This window comes from Erithacus rubecula (genome assembly GCF_903797595.1).
Source record: "Erithacus rubecula genome assembly, contig: SUPER_Z_unloc_2, whole genome shotgun sequence".
NCBI classification, from domain to species: Eukaryota; Metazoa; Chordata; class Aves; order Passeriformes; family Muscicapidae; genus Erithacus; species Erithacus rubecula.
The window spans coordinates 2738054-2755146 of NW_027635860.1; the positions used below are offsets into that span (position 1 = coordinate 2738054).

General features: G+C 38.3%; 1 protein-coding gene across 2 annotated transcripts in view; it reads left to right on the forward strand.

Annotated features, from left to right (window-relative positions):
- The window catches only part of ROR2 (receptor tyrosine kinase like orphan receptor 2), a 318074-nt gene that overhangs the window by 159392 nt on the left and 141589 nt on the right, over positions 1 to 17093 (forward strand). The window contains exon 2 of one of the 2 annotated variants that reach the window (XM_079331146.1): positions 16960 to 17057. In XM_079331146.1, the coding sequence (XP_079187272.1) occupies positions 16964 to 17057 (94 nt within the window). In that variant the 5' untranslated portion in view covers positions 16960 to 16963. Of the gene's footprint in view, positions 1 to 16827; positions 17058 to 17093 lie in introns of those variants that run through there. The other variant, XM_079331145.1, reaches the window with a different exon arrangement.

The window sequence follows — 17093 nt, forward strand, 5'->3', positions numbered from 1 at the left end:
TGCTTGAATATTACACAGATAATGAGTGCTTGTTTAATATGATGGTACAAATTAATTTGATGCACATAATGATGTTGATGAAAATGTAATGACCTGTTTCTCTGATGCATAATGCTGGTGAATGCCAAGTGTAAGTTGAGGTCTGTGGAAACAAATACTCAGGGTCTCAGTCATCACCTCTAGGTACAGAATGCCAGTTTTCCTATTTTAATTTTTTTTCCAATTTGAAACCATAGCGTTTTAGTGTGGGGTAAAATATCACAGCTGTGTTGTAACATGCTGGAGTTACAGATCAAAAATGGAAACATTTTTTGAACACTATGAGGCTATGACGTGAAGATGGTGGAAGATGATGTTTTTTGCAAAGGTGGCATTTGGTAGTATTTGAGGAGCCTTCAACTTGAACACGAAACACAAGTGCTCATTAGATGTTGATTAAGAGTAGCAAGTTTACTGCAAGGTGCTGCAGTAGAGGTGCAGTGAAGAAAGTAGCAGCATTCTTGTTATCATTAGTAATGAGACCAATCAATTGTTAGAAGTTAGCAGTTCTGTCTCCAGAATTGCTCACCCATTGTTGGTCTCTATAAAGCCTAGGCAGTAACAATGTACATTGGAGAATGGTGAGCTTGTGTTGGGAATTGTTGCATAGTCAGAAACTTTGCAGAATGAAATAGTGTCTTTCCTCACAGCAAAATTAGATGTGACTGCATCACAAAGAAGCTGGCAAATGAGGGAAGTTACATATATGTTTTGTAACCTGGAAGAATTTTGCAAGGGGAATTTGTTAAGTTAATTTATATTTCTCTAAATACATTTTTTCTGGTCTAATAAAAGAGATCACAGAATTCCAGAATATCCTAAGCTGGATGAGACCCACAAAAGTCATATAAGTCCAACTCCTTTACCTGCACTGGCCAGTCTCAAGACTCACACCATATGCCTGAGAGTATTGCCCAAATTCTTTTTGAATTCTTGTTGGGCTGGTGCTATGACCACTTCACTGGGGGGCCTGATCTGTAGCCACCCTCTTGGGGAAGAACCTTTTCCTAATATCCAAACTAAACCTCCCCTGACACAACTTTAAGCCATTCCCTCAGGTCCTGTCAATGGCCACCACAGAGGAGAGATCAGTGCCTGCCTCTGCTCTTCCACTTACAAGGAAGCTGTAGACTGCAATGAAGTTTCTCTGCAATCTCCTCCAAGCTGAACAGACCAAGTGACCTCAGCTGCTCTTTGTATGGCTTCTGCTCTAGAGCTTTCTCCATTACCCTCTTGTGGGCACTCTCTGATAGCTTTGTTTGCTTATTATATTGTGGCACCCCAAGCTGCCCCCAGCATTGGAGGTGAGGCTGCCCCAGCTCAGAGCACAGCAGGACAATCCCCTCCCTTGCCCAGCTGTGATGCTGTGCCTGATGCACCCCAGGACACAGCTGGCCCTCCTGGCTGCCAGGGCACTGCTGACTTACATTCAGCTTGTCCTCAGCAAGGACCCCCAGGTACCTTTCTGTGGCACTACTTTCCAGCATCCTGTTCCCCAGTTTGTCTGTACATCCAGGGCTGACCGGTCCCTGGAGCAGAATCCAGCACCTTTCCTTGTAAAATAAGGACTTCTGCTTTCCTTGTTAAGTAATACTTTGGGGATTGCCCAGTCCCCTGATTTGTCAAGGTCTCTGAAGGGCCTCTCTGCCTTTGGGTGAGTTGACAGTTCCTCCCACTGGCAAACCTAGTGTATCTTTGAGTCCTGAATGCAAGTGGCTCATGGAGATACTGAAGAGAGCCTGGGGAAGCCCAGTAGCGACCAGTCATCAGTCTGGTGTAACCGCACAAAAGCTGTTGGAAACAAGTGGACAAAAAACCTTTCCATAACCTCCTTAGAGTTTTGACCAGAGATAAAAGGTGATATCAAATGGCAGGGTTTCAACAAGTTTCAGCTGCTTCTAGCCTTGAAGTGGAAAAACTCAAACTTCAGCATATGTGTACTGCTTTAGCCAAAGAGATTCTTTGGGCAGCCAGCAGGATAGAAGAAATATTTATTCACATAACTCATGGATGAAGAAGTTTTTGCTGTAATAGGTGATAAAATGGCAGCAACACATTTGCCTTTGGTGTAGTTTACTGTTCATGAGGAACATGAGACTTGCACAATGCCCAAGCTATTTAACATTTGACTATCTTACTTGGTGACTGAAGGGACTGATTGACTGACACAGCACTTTACTTTTGGTGAACAAGAGTAGGAGAATCAGACTGCTAGTACACAATGCTGTGTGTTTGTCTATCATCCTTTAAAGGGAATATTGATGGGTTTGAGGAGACAAGTGAAAGAAAAGGACATAATGTACCCATGAGGACAGGCTGCATGAATTCACATAGAAGTACTTAAATTAACAAGCTTGCTTTTCTGGCTATGGAATGATGATGTTGATGATGTTTCCCACTTGTCCTCACTCAAATGTCTAAGTAATATGCTCAGCAGCTAGTATAGGTATTTTGATCAGTCAAATTCATTCATTTTTATAAATCCTGCATCTACTTGTCTCAGCTCCACAGAGGTGGCTGGAATGGGAATATATATTATTACTTTGAAGTAGCAATTGTTATCCTTCCCATAGCATAGCCTATTAGGAACAGTCCTCTGCAACAAAAAGAATATATTTTTTTGTGTTAAAGGAAAGTATTTCACTGCATGTGGTAAGTAAAAATAAGTAGAAATGCATATTTTTGTGATATGAGAGAGAAAATAGACCTTTTTTTCCCCTTCTTACAGCATCTCAGGTTTTTCTTATATTAGCAAAGATGTATCATTGAATGACACTCCATGCAAATATATGTTTAGCATTGAAGCAAATGCAATTAAACTTTACCTGCAACTGCTTTTTTTTGAATACATATGTATATGTGTATTTTGTTTAGGGATCTGCAGAAAGAAGCACATAATCTTCCATATTATCAAAAGCTGAAATTTGTGATATTGAAGCTCGACCTCAGGGATGTAGGTTTGCCAGAGAAGTCTTTATCAAGTGATTAACAGGTTATCAATTCAGTCATATAGGGGGAAAGATATTTTAAAGCTTGTAATGAGATCACGTGTTATTTTCTTTGTATTTTTAATCAGTTAAAATAATAGTGTTTAAATTTTGAAAATAGATATGTCTATTTAATAACAGCTTTTAATTTGTGTTAAAGCTTATTTTAAAGTAGTAATATAGACCAAGTTTATCATTAGCATGGGAAAATCTTAGAATATGAGGGACTATTTTAACATTTTGAAAGAGTTTGACTTTATTTTTCTTTTATGTGTAAGCACATAAATGAAATTATTTCACTAATGCTCATGTAATTATCTTTAATATTCAGATCCTTTATGGCTTTCTGTCTAGCACAGGGGTACTGCTGTCCAGAGTTTGTGAAGAGTAATAGGACTCTTTGTGGCAGAACTTCATGAAACTTGTAATTTACAAGCTGGTTTTTAGTTAGACAGAAATATTTTGCTCATTTCCAGTATTAGCCAGGTAAACACTCTGGCACCAATTCCATAGAGAGCAACTAAATCATGAGGTATGCCAAGCAAGTTTGGTGCACTCTGTAATAATAATTCTGATTTTGTAGAACCCCTGCTTCATAGAAGAGACAGTATTGGTTTCCAGTGAAGCTGCAGTTCACTGGTTTTGTGCATTTTTTACTGCTGATACTCATGCCATAAGGGGGGTAAGCTGATGATCTTGTGTGCATAAATGACTGTGTTTGATCTGTCTGTACACCCTATAGCCAAGTAAGCCATATATAAATCTAATACTGTAGGATTAGAGCATTTTTTAGTATTCTGATCCTAATCCATAAACTGAAGCTAAGACTGATTGTGCTTAACATTGATGCTGCGTTTTACCATCAGAGTGCAAGTGTGTCTGATTCTGACTGGAAGATGTGAGCTCCCTTGGCCAGCTGAACAATGCTGAATCTTTCAAGGTCTAACCAGCCTATTTGTTTTCTTTTCCTTGGAGTTTGGACTTTTGCAATTATTCATCATCCTGAGTTAGAATATCTTTTCACTCATGTAAGCAAGACAAGACTTAATTTTATGGGATTTGTCAAAAGGTCCTGAGAAACTCGAAGGATAGGAGCAAATTTGTGTTGAATATTTTGTGCAGTCCTGTTGTTATTAACTGCTGCAGTGGTTTGGCTTGAAAACTGTAGTAAGGGAGGCAACTGTAGTATAACAGCTAGATCTAGAAAGCAATTCTTTTACCCTCAGGCAGGTGGTTGTTTGACCCAATATAGCTTCTTTAATCATTGAGCTACACAGCAGATCTGAGAAGGCTCCAGATGGAGACTGAACCTACGACCCCCTGACATAAAAACATCTATGATACCAATTACACCATCTGTTGGTCATAAAACCACATTCTCTATCTTTTCTTGGCTCTTGTGTTATACAAAAGCTGAAGGGTGATATTTGGAGCTGTTTGAGTTTATCCATGCAATTTAATGCAGAACACATTTTTTTCACAGAGAGAGAGAACAAAGCACAATAGCACTAAAGTTCAATTTACATTCTCAGTCAGTGAAAACAAAAATGAAAATAAAAAACAGTTGTCTGAGTCATTATTTTTACCCAAACTATGGCTTCAATTGTAGTCTACATACTACACATTGTGGACTTTTCACAGTTCTTGTGATTTAAAAAACCTAAAGAAAAAAATCTCTACCACCATTGTCCAAGTTTCTGAGGGCCCTGATTTGAAACAAGAACTGTAATTGTAAATAGGAAATTAAGGGAGGATTGAGGAATATGGAGATAATATTATTAGCCAATATGTGTCTAATACTATACTTAGGGATTTGTGCTGGGTGGTAGTGTTTAGAAATTTGCATTATCTGAGTGTGGAGTACTAGAAAGCTGGAAATTTAACCAGTACCCACATACCCTCAGAATCCCACTGGATATAAGTCTTTCCTGTCTGAACTTTCTGTTCAGTTCATCAAACTATTATTCTGAAATACTTAATAGACTTTGAAATGGCATCTCAAGTTTTTTCCTTTTATCAGTGAAATAGTTAGCTCTAGGTGATTTATTGTGGCCATCAGAATAAGAAGTGAGGTTCTGAAATACGAGGTGTTGTGTTTTAGGGATAAACCTGATGGCATGGGTCCATCAAAGCAAGGAAATGAAAAGAAGTGTGTTATTGATGCAAAATGGTTAGCTGTGATGAGGTAAGATTAACATCTTTAGGAATATTGTGTCCAAATAATAGAAAAAAAATTAATTGTAGAGTTTGACTGGATTGTAGCTCTCGATAGTAATTGCTGCTTATAGAGACTATATCATCAATTTCCTGACTGCTTTTGCACATAATGTCTTACAGCAAAAAAGGTCTGGATATCTTTCTTACCATATGGTAGTGTGCTGATAGGTAGTCAAAAAGAATAGAAAGCTAATGCCAGAAATACATGACCTATGCATTCTAGTATCACATCTGATGGATGGTTCTGTGCTTTGTGGTCAGTGAAGTCCCCACAACATTGCTCTTTAAGAAACTTAATGTTCTAATAACCATCATTTATCTGTCTAACACAAAAATAACTGTTTGCTATATTGCATCAGTAGTCTAGATACAGAGTAGGCAGGAAAAATAATTCTTAAAAGAAATCCCAAAATCCCCACACCTGGTCAGTTCTTTTGTTATGGAAGCTGGCTTCCTATGATGAGAATGAAGCAGTGAATAAAGCACACTTTACTGTTACTACATTGTTGTTTTCTTAGTATTGCACCATTATTACTTTTCAATGAACCATCTTTTTCTTCAAGAAATAATAAATAATCCATAAAAATGGAAAGGAAAGAGTTGAGAACTGAAATTATTGAGTTTCTGCAGAATCTTTACCATTGGTTAAACTGAGGAAAATATATGAGTTTTCTGTTTTGAATTATTCCTTTTTGTGTATATCTCCACAAAATGGGGATATATCACCATCTTTGCAAATAGAATTGTCTGTGTTGAAGCCAAAAAGAAGTGAAAAAGTGACAAAAGTGCAATTCAGATTTCTTTTTCTTATGCCATCAAAATAATTGGGCATTCTGTCACCAGAACCTTTATCCTTGGTTAATACTAACATGTTCCTTAGAAGTTATTTTCATGATCTGTGGTAGAATCTATACTTGATATGAAATATAAATAATGATGATTGTTGTCAGTTCAGACTCAACGTTGTTGTATTAATCTTCGTAAACAAACTTTGATTCTTCAGTGTGTGTTTATGTCAGTGAAAAGCATTTTTCTTGTGGTAAATTTAGCATTTCAATGTGGCCACAGATTTTGTATTTTTTAAATATATTAACGATAAGACCCATCTTGCTATTTTTATAAAAATCATCTTTTTATAAAAATCATCTTGGAAGGGATCTCAAAAGGCCCTGTAATCTGCTTTGAAGCAGAATCAAGTACATATCAGTAGTTGGAAGTAAAGTCTAGTCTTAATTTGATAGTAGACAGTTAATGAAATACTAATTGTACTGGATCCAGATCTGTCTGCCTAGCAACTTGTTATCATATTACTGTCTACAGCAGACTAAGAAACACCTATAAGAAAGATGACTTTGCCTCAGTTAAGAGTATCCTTTCTGCTTCATAAGATCTTGGTAACCTTAAATGTGAAAAACAACATTTTTATTAGTCAAATCCTGCAGTACTGATCTCATTTCCTTTATTTAATATCGCTATAAATAATGCAGAATTTATTTTAATATCTCAAATATCTTTCTTTGAGTTCTTTCCATGTTTGGAAACATTGTATATTTGTGCTGTATATTTAGGTGTTCCCTTATGCTTCCACAATACTTTTTAACCCTCAATATGTTAAAATTAATGCAACTGAAGCTTGGCAGAGAAGCCTTCACTACTTAAGTGGAAAAGGAAGGATTTTTTTTTGTGTGTGTAGATGATGACCAGTCTTCTGAAGCACAGATTGAATGTCAAAGTGGTATGCATTTTGATATCCTGATCAGAGACACAGGTTTTATTTCTGTTTTTGTCACACCTCCTGTAAAATGTTGATCAATGTATCCATGGATTCTTTATCTCTAAAAAGAACCCAGCTTCTTTAATTTTGTCTTGCATATATTAATGTTTTCTTAAGACTTTGAAAATCTCTGGACCAAGAAGTTTTATAGTATAAAATATTTATTGTGACACACATCTCTATTTTCAAGTCCTGTGTCTGCTGTGTAATTTATAGTACATCTTTGGATCTCTTTTGGAAAGAACTGTTTCATCTGAACTCCTTCCTAACTTCTGACAGACCTGTCTAAATATGAAATTAGACCAATGTCGATAGTAAAACTTGAAATAAAAAATATGGCAGGTTGTCGTGGTTATGGTTATCCGTGTATGTGTTTTGGACAGAAGAGTCTCACATAAGGTTTAAGAAGACCAAATAAAGGTAGGCAGAATAAAGCTGTTAGAACTACATTGTGTGAATGTCAAAGTAAATATAGATTTCACAGTGGAAAATAATGAAAAATGATCTGATAAACAGATATATATTGGAAACTATTTTGCTAATTGGCTGTGCATTTTTCCTCTAAGTTAAGTGCCATCAGATTGCATCAAGTATTCCTATATATGGTAGTTCTAAAAAATGTAAACTGTAGTATTTAATCCCTTTGTTGGAAGGTATGCATGTTTTTGTTTATATAGAAGTTGGTTGTATTACTTTTGTTAGGCACGTCTGATTAAAATTTGCAAGGAAGATTGTAGAATAGTTCCCATGTGGATACTAAGTTTCTTTTTATAACATTTCAGATTTTATTGTTTCCATAAGTTTCCAACTTCATTCAAACCTTTGTTTCAAGTCTTCCCAACAAATTTTAGTTATGATTGTTCAAATCTTCTTTGTAATATATTGCATCAGATTTTAAAGCAAATGCTGACAGCAGCAGTATTTATGCCCTGCATACCAAGCAGATACCACATGGTTTGAATAATGGGCACCCCTGCTGAGTGTGGATGAAATCAAAATCTTTCATAGTCATGTAAAATGCACTGATAGAAATCTGTCTTTATATGTGTCTTCTTATTTAAAGATTAATTCTTTTAGAGTTTATCTTGACACTGATGCATGTATGTGATTCCCACAAATGTTAATGCAAACTGAAAAAGTTGTAGGCTTCAAGTTGTCCCAGAAGTCACCCCAAACTTATATACCACTAAATAAAGAAAATAAATGCCGTGGAGTTTGTTGTAGGTAATAGGAAGGCTAACTTTAAAGCCTCAAACATCACAGCTCTTTGGCTATTATCAGTGCTAAAGACAGGAGTTTTTTGATTAGGCTTTGTCTTGAAATTCTTAACACCAATTGCTTGTTTTGTTTAAAATATTGAAGTTGTAACTAAAACTAAACAGAAAAAGTTACATTTCCAAGAGTAGCAATAACTCAGTCTAATTGTACATGAGGAAAATATTTGTGTTTGGCTAATTTTTTTTTTGTGGGAATTTTATTGCCTGGGAATACAGTAACAGAATTTTTAAAAATGCCAAATATAAAAAGAAACTGATTGTAGAATGAATCTATGCAGAACTCTGTTTTAAGTTATCGTCTCCTTACTGCACTGTTAATGCCATCCTCTTCCTTTTGATTTAATGGCATTGTTTCCAAAGAATTAAAAAAAAAAAAAAAAAAAAGAAAAAACTTGTGGGTTTAGGATACTCGTGGTTAGTTGCATTAGAATGTCTTGAAAGATTCTTTATTTTAATAATATGCATGGTTTTATCAGTAGAAAACAATGTCTCTTGCACATCATTAATAAAATACTCAGTATATGGTCTGTATATTCTAGGAACTCAAGCTCTTGTCTATAAAGAAAGTTCCTCATTTAGGTTAATATCTGAGGAAAACTGTTAATTTCATATTCATCTCCACTAGCTGCAGTTCTGCTAAAAAAAATTGAAGCTACACACACACACACACAGACACAGATTTAACAGTGGAAAAAATTATTTGTTATTATTCCATCCAGATATATTTATTTAGTTGTTTTTATTTCTATTACCATGTGTGGCTCAGAAGCCCTCTGCTCCATTTGGGTTCTTTTCAGTATGAGCAGCCCTGTAAGTCACAAAAGAACAAAATCTTCCAATTCCTCTCTTACCCTTTCAAAAGTACATATATATTTATATGCTGTCTTTCCCCACTTCCTGTTGGATTAAAAGCTGTGCAAGGGTAGAAATGCAGAGGTTAAATTGATCACCTTCATATGTTTTATGTTACATACTAGAGCAAACTTTCTGCCAAATCAGTCTACGCCTTCTTGTCTGACTTAGCTGCTATTAAATACCAAGTACTTCAGAACAAACCACATAGAGAGCTAGTATTACCCTCCATTGTCTTTTGCTTTTCCTATTATCCACAACTTGCAGCCAACAGAAAAAGTGCTGTTCGGATTCTTCACATTTGTCTTTGGCATTCTCAGAGGGCTTCAGTTCAGGGTTGGAGATGAGCTGTCCTGTTTCTCCATTTGGTGTTTTTCTTAGCAGGGTTGATTCCCACACTGCTTGTAGCTGCTGAGAACCTGACAGAGGACAGTGGTGCACGGTGTCTAATTTTTGCTGGGCCAGCATTGCCTAATGTTAGCTGTTGCACAAGGCAGAGACTGGCACATGCTGGGGACTTTTAGATGAACTCTTCTCCACAAAAATTACACTGGTGTCTCAGAAATATCCTCAAGTCTATGCAATAGCTCAGAGCATCTGAGTCTAATTTAACTGTGCTATTTAATATAATTACAGATTTGTTGCAAGAAGTTGGCTGCTGCTGCTATGGTTGGTTGGGAAAGAAGGAGATCAAGAAGTCCATTTCTGATAAGGCAGATAGACACTTGTGTGGCACAGCTGCTGATGTGGGGCAAGTAAGACAAGCCTCTCTATCAAAATCTATGATTCAGGAATTTCTGAACAACAGAAACCAAAGTAAGTTGTCTCTCCTGCTTGATCTTGGTCAAATCACAGCCTTTGGGGACAACAGTAGTGAGTGAACTGATAATCCATCCTTGCCTGTTTGCTTAAAGTGGGAATGTTGACTGATGCCAGATGAGGGGTACTGATCCCTGTCAGCAGAGTCTCAGATTAAGCAGAAATTCAGTTTCATAACTGGGACTCAGACCCCAAAATGTATTATCACAAGTCCTGAAGTGAAATGCAACATGGCGTCATCAAAGTAGCAGACCATCTACAAAAATACTGATTCTGTAATAAAAGGTGAAAAAATTTGACGACTGAAATCCCTTTTCCTCTGCCACTTGTGTATGGAGATAAGATCTTTGCACTCAGGAGAGCTATCTAATCTGCCCTTAAGTTGAGGCAATTGCCTATCTCCCTTGGTGGGTCAGGCTGAGTTTGCAATTAAATGTAAGACAAAACATGAATCATTTTTCTAACAATTACTTGTCTCCAGTCTTGTTGTGTCTCTTTTGTGAATGAAAGATGCAGAATATTAAAGGGATGATGATAAGATCATGAAGGCAAAATATATTTAGATAAAGTTTCTCTGCTTGTACACAGAAGAGATGGGACAATTAGATATTAAAAATTCACTTTAAGAAAAAACAAAGCAGTTCTAAAAGGGGGCCAGAAAAGGCACAAACTCCTTTTTGCAGTTGTGTAGCAATGAACTATTCAGATTGCTCCAATGCAGTAAAAGGAATGAGAAGAGGTAGAGAGACTATTTAAGTAAACAGAAATAGCTCACTTTATTGTTTAGTTTTGGTAGATTTTTCTTGTAAACTCTTATATATTTATGAGGCTGGTGCACAGACAAAAAAGAAGAGAAAAATACTATGTAGAAGGTAGTAACACAGCAAAATCAAACTGATTTGAGAGACAATTGCAGTACAATTCAACCTTGCAACTGGATATAATTTTTAAAGTAATTTTACTTTTTAACACTATACTGCTTTTAATAGAACCTCAATGGTTCATGTGGGAGCTGGGAACACGATTTTTTTTTTTTTTTTGTTCCAGGTGTTGGCTTTGCAAATCTCTCTGAGGAGAAAAGTTGTCTTTAAAATGTTTTAAAAGTGCAATCCAATGTAATCACATACACTTTAGTGCACTTCAGTGTGAAGTCTTTGTTGTCTATATTGTTAACCAGTTTTGTGTGTGTGTGTGTGAAGCAGTTTTATTCAAACTTGTAAATCTATTTGAGCCCAAGTCACCCTCACAGGTTCCTATTCTTTAAGAATAATGCTCTGTGAATGCTGTAGAACACATTATTGGCTTATGGTATCCCAATATTTAATATTCATCAATACACTGAATGTTCTTTCCAAGTGCTTTGGAGTTCAGACTGTAGGTAAGAGAAGGGAAAAATATGGCAGACTGTCTTCCTCTACAGACCAAAGGGAGAAACCTGGGGAATGAGTCCTGAGAGCCAGCAGCACTCACCTGCTCCATGCACAGAACACAGCAGCACAGAGGGATTGTAGTTGTATTCATGTTCCCATTACTGCTTGTGTGTTGTCCTTGAAGTTCTTCCTGTAGCTGCTCTTGCTTCCTTATTTGTGTATGCAATATGTGCCCCCAAGCCTGGGGGAGAAGAGGAAAGGTTTTTATTTTACCACGTGGCTAAACTTTACTGCAGGATTATAGTGCATTCAGCTTGCCTCTGCTAGGATGTTTGTTGTCTGTTTGGGGGCTTTTTGGGACTCCAGAGGCAGAGAAGTTGGAAGAAACTTCATGGCTGTAACATAAGAAAAAATAAATTGTGATGACTACTTTTGGTTTCCTTACAAACTTTACCTTTTCTCAATCCACCTGTTTGTGGGCCTGAGCCTCCATGTTAAGACTGCCTGTTCTTTAGCTAAGGCTACTTTTAAAGAACAAAACAATAACAAAAAAACCAGTAAAAATGCCCCCAGACCTGAATTAAAAAAACAAACAATCCTCATCTTTTATTCCCAGCTTCATAGTTCTTTATGAACTCTGCAAGTAACTTAGGGTATCAAGGCTGTATAGACAACTTTTTTTTTTACTTTGCAGTCAGTCAAATATCTGATGGTTGGTACTCCAACCTGACAGCCAGAACTTGCCTTGGAGTTTGCGTAAGTTAAATAGCTACAATTGTAATTGTTCACATGCTATTTGCAAAACTGTTGCATGACATGGGATAGCTGATATAAACACCTAAAATAAATACACATAAGTAATTCTGTCAGCCAACAAGCTGAAATGAAAACTGCATAAAAAAGAACTTCAGAACTTTATTTTTCTGAGCATGAGACTAAATGTCAAGATCAGTCTTCAGTGTAATCATAACAATTTCAAGGAGTATTTGAGTCCTAAACTAAATTAAATCAGACATTCATGTTCTTGTTTAATTTACATAGTGGAAACTTAAACCTGAGTTCCTATTCAGAATTTTATCTTCAATAACTCATTCTGTAACAGTTTCACTTGTCAGAATAATGGATACAAAAGAGAGATGCAGCTTTTTCCCCTTTTAGTTTTTATGACTAGAGAGGTTTGAGGGTGCATCTGTCTGAAGACACTGCAGGATGCTCAAACCATTGAGTGAGTATGATTTTACAAGTTAGGGCAATTGGATCTGGTTTTGGGAGTGTTGTCAGCATCTCAACTTCTGAAACAAATGAAGCACTTTATTGTTTCCTGTGGTTCTAGGCATGACAAATATCCTTGGTGATCATCCTTTAATAAGAGTGTTGATGGTATGAATGCTTGCAGATTTGTTTATTCAGTGGTGGGTTAGCTCCTGTAGAAGTACTAGTTGATATGTTTGTGTGTGTTGACCTGAAAACAAATGCAAAGAGATGGCTCCTGAGCCTCTGTAGAAATGGGTTTACCTTCTGGAGGCAAAATAATTCCTTCAAAATATTTATTCTGTCTATTTTAATGCATGCACACACACACACACATCTCTCAAAATCATGTATATTTAAAGCATAAGAAAGACTGGTCTAAAAGTGTGGATTGAAACCTGATTTTTGTTTTTTTTTTGGTAGGAAAAGATTTTCTAATGAGTGTTTTTAACCTGTGTTTTATTTTAATACTTACAAGATTTGGTTCATTTAAAAACTCCCAACAAAAGAACAAACCACAGAAATGTGCAGGTGGACTGTAAAAATGCAGTTCTTTGCTTGAATAGCTGCTCCAAACTATTTTGTTCAGTGTTTCACTAACTGCAGCATTTATCAGGCGACCAACAGTCTCATCGAATTCCTACCCTATGCTCAGTGTCTGAGCAATCCAGCTGGGCTTTGCACTTCCATCCCAAACTCTCCAGTTTGTTTGCATACAATGGCAGAGCTCCAGTAAGTGGAGTAGAATGCGTCCCACTCTTCTGCACACTGTTTTGTGAGCAAGTCACTCCCTGATGACCTAGATGCTGAGAAAGGTTAAGAGCCCAGATCTCTGTGGGTTAGGCTGGTATTTTCTGAGTCAATACATAACACATAGCACAATCACCTCAGTTTTCTTCCAGAATGTGCTCCTCAGAAGACTGACTAAAATTGTATGGGTGATCAGAATCAGGCATGGTTTGTCAAGAGTCTCAAGCACTGTGGCAGGAAAATTTCTGTGGAATTGTATCTCTGTGGAAGTGATCATTCAGTTGCTGTGGCAGTTCTGAACGTGTATAACTGACCACACAAAGAATGTTTACACCTAACAGGATTCAGCTAAGAATGAATGTTCAAGAGCACACAGGTGCATTTTTGCATTACACATTTGGATTTTGGTGTCTGAATCCTATGTTTTATGCCCAAAAGTGGGAATCTGTATGATGTACTTTAATACTGGAGAAGAAAGCCCAAGAGTTGATCCTGAAAATGTGAAACATGTACGTAATGTTTTCTGTGCTGCTTTCATTACAAGAATAAAAGGATCAGGTGGGGAATTAATTTTTTTACTAAAGATAGTGTACCAATTAAAACTTACCTAAGCTTTCAGGAGGGCTATAGACACACTAAGACCTTCAAGTTGGAACCACATTTAATCTTACATTTTCTTTAAAGTCACTTTCTTAATAGTTGTTATGAAAGCAGACAAAAATGGCATAGGAAATCCACCCAAATTCTGTCAGTGATTCCCAAGGAAGTTCATGCTGAATTCCACTTTGCCCATTTCTCTTAAGTGCTCCTGTCAGGCACATACCATATGGTCATGCAAACAAATACGTGCACAGCTTTTTCTTTCTCAAATAGTGACAAAACAGTTTGAGACCATATGCTGCACAACACAAGTGACCTCTCTAATGGCTTACATGAACTGGGGGAACCAGCTCAGGATGTGCAGTTGTTCCAAGCCTCTTTGCTGGGCATGCTTTTCTACAATACGCAGTAAGAATTTGTTACTGTGGTTTCTTCACCGTAGCGACTTTACTTGTGAAATATGAAGAGCAGTTTTTGTGATTAGTGACAAAATAATTTGTGAGGCTGAAGCTGACCTAAATTCTCAGTAGCTAACTTGGCCTAGTCATTTAACCTTCATGACACAACCAGTTTCCCTTCCCAAGTCAGAAAAATGATTCACAACCAAGGTTTCTATCAAATGCTAATTTAAGCCCAAATGCAAACAGTTAATTTGGAGCTCTTTGGGAGCAAAAGAGAAAAAAACCCGAAATATTTTTTGGGATGATTATGCAAAATGTAGACTAATTCATACATACATTTTTATTTCTTATTAAGGAAGGCAAGTCACACAGTGGTACAATCATAAATTTCAGAGGAACATAGAGTTTGAACTCATAATACTTTAAGCAGGTAACTGTTGCCATTTTTACCACCTGAACTTTGTTTTAAAAGTCATAGCACTGTCTCTGGTTTAGTTTCTTGGGGACACTTCTTCACACTGATTTTATTTATCAATGTGCAACCAAAATGTTTTGTTGATGCAGAGCTAAGAGGTGTTCTTAATAAAAGAAGGCGCAGAAGGAATTGATCTTGATGAGCTGTGCTACAAAAAAGGGGGAACAGAGTCTGTGAGGTCAGAATTTTGATGCAGGTCCATGCTGTTAGTTATGCACTGGAAATTATACAGAAAGAGGGAAGTAGATTTTCTAACACATCATAGTATACCTATAACTGGCAATGTGCTGTAAATCAATGGTATACATCAGTCTTTTCACCACAGAAAGGAAATTAAAAGTGCTCTAGTAGAGAAAGCATCTCCAGCACTATATTAAGCTCAAGTCACCAGAAAGATTAAATCAGACTCCTAAAATTTTGGAGGAATGAGGGGATATTCAGCATGGAAGGAAAAAAGGATTAGGGTGGTCAGGGAACTCATAACTGGTGATTTCAAAGGAAATTAAAAGATTTAGGTTTTTTTAGTATAACAGCATAAAGGCTGAGGTGTGAATCTGTCATTTCATGTCATAGAGAGTAGAAGTGTGAAGGGTAGTAGTGGCACAAAAGAGAAGGAATATAAACTGATCTGAATACATACAGTCTGGAAATTAGGAGCATGTTCCTAACTATCAAAGGGGCAAAGTCTGGAGCAGCCTTTAATCCAAGGAAAGGAGTTTATAAAAAGGATCATCATTACTTTTACCTTAGGTTTCATATGTTTATGAAAGGGATTTTAAAATGTGTTGTTGTGATAGCAAGGGGCTGCCTACATTCCTGCCAAAGAGGGATCAAGACCTCCCTTTGTCATTCTTAGGTGCCAGAAGAATTTTCAAGATGGAACTGAAAACTTGAGAGGAAAGAAACAGGGTGCAAAAGGAGGAAGAATGAATATGTTGTAAAGTTTGCCTTTGTTTGCATTAAGAAGTAAATTTAATAGAAAATTAATTTCACTAAAATTATTGTGAATTTAGAGCTTGATTTGGAGAAGAACTTAAAGGGATTTGTATGTATTCAGCATTCCTCAGCACCAGACCTTCAGAAATGTAATCTAAAACAACAGAAATGTATTTGCAGATGTATTGTTAAATTGTAACTTTTAAAACGCAGCAATTAAATGGCTGAACTGTATTCTTGAAGCTTATATGAGGTAGTTAAAAGAAGCCTGCTGACAGTTCTGCTTAATCTTCGAATACTGATTTCTTTGAACTGCAAACTCAAACCAAAACAACTCCTTCCTTCCTCCCTCCCTCCCCCCCCAAAAAAAAAAAAAATCAGTTCGAAAAGCTTACTTCAATTATGCTCCAAATGCTCTTATTTATGGTAGTAAGTAACTTGGAAACATTTTGAAACTTTACTGGCAGCAGAACATTCTCTGGCTGCTGAAGATAGAAAGCGGACTTTAATTTTGACACCTTATCATGAGAGAGCGGTAGAGCACAAAGAAGATCCCAGCCTGGTGGTTCTTGCCTCTCGGAGTACGTGACGAGGGGCTGACGCCCCTGAGCGCTTTGGGGTCAGGAGAAACTATGTTCAGTCAATTGTTTTTAACGCTGTAGGGCTGCAAAACTCTTCAGTTGTGCAGCCAGAGGGAAGAAGGCTAAGGAGAACAGCCGTAGCGGTTTTGGCCGGTGTGCCCTTCTCCCGCTTCTTTTTGCTTTACTGGGGATTTTTGTGAGGAAGGTTGCAGGCTCCTGAGGCTTCTGGGAGCAGGACTCGCCTTTCAGAGGGGGCCCAAGTCCTGCTGGCCCCTGGCTATCGTCGAGTGCGGAGGGAGCAGCGTGCGCGGTCCCGCCCGGGGCTGGGGCCGGGGGCTGCCCCCGGCAGAGGGTGCCGGAGCCAAGGGACCGTCCTCGTCCTGTCCGCCCCTCGGCGCCGCTCCCCTCCCCTGTGGTCCCGGGTGACGTTCGGATGCTGGGGAAGGAGGAGGCGGAGGAGGAGGGGAAAGGAGCGCGGCTGCCTCCGCCCCCAGTCGGGGCCGGTCCGTTAGCGGGAGCGCAGCGCCGGGGCGAGGTGCCGGGACGAGCTTGCGGCAGCGCCACGGAGCCTCTCCGCCCGCAGGCGCTGCTCCCTGCGCTCCGGGCGGGATCTGTGCGCGGCGCCGGGAGCAGCATGGACCCCGCGGCGGCGGCGGGACGGCGGGGGACGGCGGGCCGCCTCCTGCTCCTGCTGGCGGCCGCCGCGCTGCTTCGCCTCCGCGCGGCAGGTAAGGAGCGGGACCCGCCTGCGGGCGGGATGCTTC